This window comes from Carcharodon carcharias, chromosome 17, assembly GCF_017639515.1.
Source record: "Carcharodon carcharias isolate sCarCar2 chromosome 17, sCarCar2.pri, whole genome shotgun sequence".
Lineage (NCBI taxonomy): Eukaryota > Metazoa > Chordata > Chondrichthyes > Lamniformes > Lamnidae > Carcharodon > Carcharodon carcharias.
This window is the reverse complement of record NC_054483.1, coordinates 15,577,906-15,584,032: the sequence shown is the minus strand read 5'-3', so window position 1 is coordinate 15,584,032 and position 6,127 is coordinate 15,577,906. Positions and strand designations below refer to the sequence as shown.

At 43.6% G+C, this 6,127-nt stretch overlaps 1 protein-coding gene across 5 annotated transcripts in view; it reads right to left on the bottom strand.

Moving 5' to 3' along the window:
* The window catches only part of LOC121289581 (fibroblast growth factor receptor 1-like), a 199,000-nt gene that overhangs the window by 20,145 nt on the left and 172,728 nt on the right, over positions 1 to 6,127 (bottom strand). For 3 of the 5 annotated variants that reach the window (XM_041209136.1, XM_041209138.1, XM_041209140.1), the window contains one exon: positions 1,197 to 1,399. In XM_041209136.1, coding sequence (XP_041065070.1) covers positions 1,197 to 1,399 — 203 coding nt within the window. The remainder of the gene's footprint in view (positions 1 to 1,196; positions 1,400 to 6,127) is intronic. The other 2 variants (XM_041209137.1, XM_041209139.1) reach the window with 1 other exon arrangement.

Sequence of the window (6,127 nt, the reverse complement as noted above, 5' to 3'; positions counted from 1 at the left end):
GCGAACTGTCACCCAGCTAACTTGCTCAACATCTCACAATCTGCTTAAGACACATCAAGTTCCCATCCACATCACAGGGATGGCTCAGGAAATGCTTTACTTATCAATTCTCCTTGATGTTTTTCTTTGTTATCTTACTCACTCAACATCACTCGCTGATTCAATGGCACTTCTTCCCAATCACCTGAATGGAGCAAAGATGTTACTGGAATATAAACACTATCCAATTTACTGGGGACCAGTACAGTTAAAGGAGATTTAATTCAACATGATATACTGCAGTGACAAGCTCACCTAAACTCATTCTCTGAAGTGTTTTTTTTATTTCAACGAGGCACTATTGTGGGGACGGGAGAGCACTTTGAGTCTGAAAGTACTCCTGACATGAATAATGGAATGAGATCGAAGCTCTTCTTCCAGCGGCACTCTCTTGAGTCAGCTGGTTTGGAGGGAGAAATGCTGAAGGACACAGTTCTGCTGTCTCCTGGTTTTCAAATAGGCACAGTTCCCCTTATCAGCAAGGATCAAACAGGCTGGGGCTCTTTTCCCTAAAAAAATGAAGGCCAAGGGTGACTGGGTAGGAGGACTTGAAGATTTTGAAAGGGTTTCAACAGGTTTTCAGAGGGTAGAATCAGAGGATTTTTTTTTAAACAGTGCAGGAGGCCATTCAGCCCATCGTGTCTTCACCAGCTTTCCGAATGGCACTAAGTGAACTTCTCCTTCTCCTGCCTTCTTAGGTAGATGTGAAACTTACAGCAGTGATCATTTCGATAATGAATAGCAGGAAACCCGGTTGATTTCCATTACCCTACACTCCCCACCCCTAGGCCAGCAGTGCTGAGGTCAATGGCAGTGCCAAAACTTCTATTGCAAACAAAATCAGGAAAGTCACAAAAGGTCAGAGATTGGGGTGAGGACTATCCATACCTGTATGTGTGGCCCCACGGCAGTATGTTCATCCACTGGCCACAAACTAGGCTGGTTTGGTGGCACTGCCATCCAAACCATGCCGCGGCATCAGCACACAGAGGGATGCTTTGGGTCCCCAAGGGCTCCTTTTCCATTTGCTAAGGTCCCCTTTAAGTTGTACCGTAGATTGTGATACCCAGGTGCTTAGCCTGAGTTAGACTGAAGCCATGCTTGCACAGTTTCTTTGGGGGTAGGATAAAGTTTTCTTGAACTCTTTATTTACTTTCTGTTACCTGTCTGCGTAGGGGAATGCTCTTGGCTAGTTTGTGTACAGCTAGCTGGCTGTTGAAGTCGGGCTTCTTGGCAGTGCTCTTCATCCGGATGATGACAGCTGCTACCACCATACAGGAGGTGAGGAAGGCTCCAGTGCAGTAGATGATGATCTCCAGGTATACGGGCGAGGACAAAGTGGACGGTTTATCCTCCATCACTGGGCAGGTTTAAAGAAGAGCTTGTTTAAAAGGAGGAGAGACAAAAAAAAAAGACACACCTCACATCCCCAACAGCGATACACTTAATGCAGAAGGCCAGATGCCACAAGGTGGTTGCAGGTTTACATGCTCCAAGTGCAAGCTTGGGGAATGGATGGTCAGCTGCTAGCAAGTTCCTTGCAAAAAATAAACAGCCCTTTCTGCTACTCTAATGGAGTTACTGTTCTTTGCATTTTGCGGCCCTCGTTTCTAACGCATGCAAGACATTGTAGTTGTGCATCTTCCTAAACACTGATAAGCACTCAGTTGCATTCAACAACAGGCTGCTTGATCAGTGATCAAGTCACAACACAGTTGTTGATGCAATTCATATAGATCATCCAGAGATGAAGTTTCCAATTAGTTCGAATTACTCTCCCCTCCCTTCTTCACTTTCCAGCTGTCGAGACAGAAAGTGCTGGTCAATTATTGACTGTGAACTCAATCACGTCCTCAGCAGACAGCCAGGTACAAGTGTTTACCCCTGGGGTCAGCAGACAGCGACAAAGAGCAGTAAATCTGGCTGATCTCTCCTCTCTCAAACCCAGGGGTGAATTGGTGAACCAGGATGGAGCTTGGGGCCTCAAACATTTAAGCTGAACAAACCAGCCAACTGGCCCATCAAAGCCACTCCACTGCTGATTATTCTACCAAGATTTCTTTCTTTCCCTTCATGAATTGCTGACCTCCAGCCTTAAAAGATGCCAACACTGCTTCACTGAAAAGTAATCCTCCGGGGTTGCTAATGTCTCTACTGGCCCTGAACCAACTGATTTCTCCTGGAGTCTGTTCCATGTATCCATTATCCAGTGGGAAATGATTCCTTCAATCTCCAACACTGATCAAGGCTTGTGAATGTGCTGCTTGTGTCCCCATTTCATCTTCCAAGTTAAATGCTCTGCTAACTTCAGCCTTATAAACACGTTTCATTATATCAAAGACCCCATAACTGTCTCTATTCCTCCCCAGTGAAAATAATTGTATCTACTTGGATACCCTCTTTCATAATTTCAATCCCCCTAGGCCTGGACCTACTGACTCTTATCCCACATTCCTGCCCTTACCACCCAGGTTGTGCATGAAAGGACCCAGTACCAGACAGGCCTTGGGTTTCATAGTGAGATCCAGAGCAACATGCATGCGCCACAAGGAAATCTAAAATCAAGCTTCCTAAAACTGGCCTCCTCTATGTATTTATTGGTTAATTGATAGCTGGGAGTGAGATGCAGGTTGGAATCTAATTGAGGTTCTGCTGTTTTATATAAATATGCTGAGTTGTCAGGAAGATATAATAATTTTCAGAATATTATTTGAATTTATTGTAAAGTAGGGTAATATGGGGTGTGTGTGTGTGTGTCTTAACTGAATTAAAGACAGTTGGTCTGAAGGCTTTGATGTAAGAAAAGCGAGGTTTGAAATGTTAAATAGGTAAACATGGGTGAAGTTTTAGAATGTGAGGTGTAAAGGAAACATTTGCATTTTTGAATAAACCAAAGTAGCTTGAATTCAAAAGAGGGGGTGAAATGTTACATCTGGCCAGAAGAAGTTAAGAAACAGTGTTTATTTTTCCCAAAGATTACTGGTAAAATTGGAACTAAGATAGATTTTTATTATCAGGGAGGTAAAGTCCAAAGTCATAGTGAAAAAATGGGAATTTGCATTCAAAGGGGAAAATACGGATAAAGGAGCGAGGGCTGTGTGTAAGGGCAGGCATTTTAAGATCTGACACAAGTGTGAAAAGCCTCCAGCATCTAAGCCTTGAGCTGTTGTCTACAAGGAACCGAAGATGAGAAAAACTCACTTCGAATTTGACTGTCCAGGGTGCGTACTTTGCCTGGGTCTGTTTAAATCCATGTGTTTTACTGTTGCCTTAATGGAGATGCAACTGGGAGTCAGATTAACTAGGGGGTTTATAAGTTACTATAGTAGTTACTTGTAAAACTATTTATGTGCTTAGAATAATTTTTAAAATCTTTATTTAATAAAAATTTAATTTAGTTTTGTAAGAAGCCTACAAGACTCAGTGGTCTTATTACTACTGAATTCAAGGCATGCATCTCGAAATAAATACAAATTGTAAAATAGTTGTGGCAGTTGTTTCAAGTTTCCCTCTGGGATTTGAACAGCCCAGCATTTACCATCTACTGTGCCGTAGCAGATTTGATCGTTAGAGGGCAAGAAAGTCTCCCAGCTTCCAGTCAGCTGTCTACAATGCAAAGACATGGGCAAAGTGCTGTTACAAACACAATGGAGGGTCTTCAGAGGGCTTCTGAAACAAGGTGAATGTCAGGCAGGTCATTTTTCCGATGCCTTGGTATACAAACCACCCTGAGGCAATCTCAGTATAAATCCTAGGCCAATCAATCAAACTTGATCAACATCAACCTCACCCAAAATAGACATTCTAAGGCTTATTGAAGTATGAAAGACAGCTTGTTGCAGAAACCCACTCGATAGGTGCCAAATTAGAAATCTCATCCTTGCTGGACCTGAAGCAAGTAACTGTGTTGTTACATTTTCTTTGTTGCTTTATATTGCAACTCAACTGGAGTAGCGTGTCCAATTTTGGGGGCCAATCATTTAGGAAAAATGTGAAGGTGTTAGAGAGGGTGCAGGAAAGATTTAAGAGAATTGTTCCGGGGTGAAGAATTTCAGTTTTCTGGAATAGATTGGAGAAGCTGCGGCTGTTCTCCTTGCAGAAGAGAAGGTTGATGGAGTTTTTCAAAATCATGAGGGGTCTGGACAGAGCAGATAGATTGATGAAAGGGTCAAGAATCAGAGGGCACAGATGTAAGGTGATTGGCAAAAGAAGCATCGGCAACATGAGGAGAATTTTTTTATTTTGACATGGAAAGTGGTTCGGTTGTGGAATACACTGCCTGAGGGTGAGGTGGAGGCAGATTCAATCATGGATTTCAAAACAGAATTGGACAAGCAACTGAAGGGAAAAACGTTGCACTGGGAAAGGGCAGAGGAGTGGGCCCAGTTAAAGTGTTCTAGCAGAGAACTTGATGGGCCGAATAACCACCTTCCATGCTCTAGACAGCAGTATTGGCCGCTCTCCCTAGTATTAACTGCATCTAGGTGAAAAGTTTAAAGCTGTTCAGATAATCCTTGTCAACAGATTAGGGGCAGGGAAGAAATCGCGTTCTATAGGGAGGTCTCATTGATTCAGCGAACTGTCTTTAGGGATTAGGTAATGGTGAGTGAACACCTCAAGTCAGTCTTCTGGTTACCATCCCTTCAGGACTGTCCTGGAGTCACCAGAAATTAAAGACAGCTTTCAAACATACAACTGGGGCAACCCAGGAGAAAAATCAGAAAGGGCATGTAAAAATTCAAACATTTTCCTTAAAACATTTTTATTTACTAATTCCATGGGTATTGGACAAGGGAGAAAAACGCTCCCTGGGTAAGAAGCTAACAAAGAAGCTGTTGCTATCTGATTGACTGGGAAAGCAGGGCATTGTGAGGATGGAGGTGACAGAAGTGTAGGGCAGGCCAATTGCAAACACAAGGTTCTGTGATGAAACCTTCAAAAATATGTTCAATCAGCATTAACCAACTCAAATCAGCCCACAGTCATTGTTCACATACATACAAACATACAAATTAAGGGGTAGGAGTAGACCATTCGGCCCCTCGAGCCTGCTCTGCCATTCAATAAGATCATTGCTGATCTAATTGTGGCCTCAACTCCACATTCCTGCCTACCCCTGCTAACTGTTGACTCCCTTGTTGGTCAAGAGTCTACTGACCTCTGCCTTAAAAATATTCAATGACTCTGCCCCCACTGCTCTCTGGGGGACAGAGTTCCAAAGACTCAGGGGCCTCTGAGAAAAAAATTCATCTCACCACTGTCTTAAATGGGAGACCCCCTTATTTTTAAACTGTGTCCCCTAGTACTAGTCTCTCCCACAAGGTGAAACATCCTTTCAGTATCTGCCCTGTCAACTGCCCACAGGATCTTTGACTGTGCAAGCAAAGTGCTTAGTCTGCAAATCTAGGGAGTGCAGCGAGTGTGTAGAGCTTAGGTCTCCACCTTGGTGTCAAAATATTAAAGAAAGGGGATTCTCACTTTTATTTCCATTAGATGGAAGACAGACAGTGCTCCAAAGAAAAGTCACATTGGACTCAAAACGTCAACTCTGTTTTCCTCTCTCCACAGATGCTGCCAGATTTGCTCAGTTTTTCTAGCACTTTTTTTTTAGACAGAGGCAGGAGGCGGAGGAGGGGGTGAGGGAGGTGGAGAAGGGGGGGACAGCGGAGAGAGGACAGGAGGCGGAGCGAGAGATGGTGGAGAGACCACTGAGGAACCTGAATGACTTTGATTTCCTGGGTTCCTGAAGCCAGTGATGTAACAGTTGTAAGCTGCTGTTTCATGGAATAGTGGGGTCTGAAGAATTAAGAGGACTGAATACCAACGTTGTTACTCAAAGCAGTTTAAAATAAGACAGTAAAGCACAACAAATGCCTTGTATGCATTACCCAGTACAGCAAGCTGGGCTGAGAGTACACATTGCTGTTCCCGCCAGTCCATGGTCAGTTCCTGGCCTCAGACCTGGGAAGCAAGGCTCCTTCAGGGATTTGATGCAAGAACTAGCATTTCTGTCTTCCAATAAATTATATTAATAGAGCTGCGAGAATAAACGGGACACTGTACCTGAAACATGGGAGTCCAACCCTGT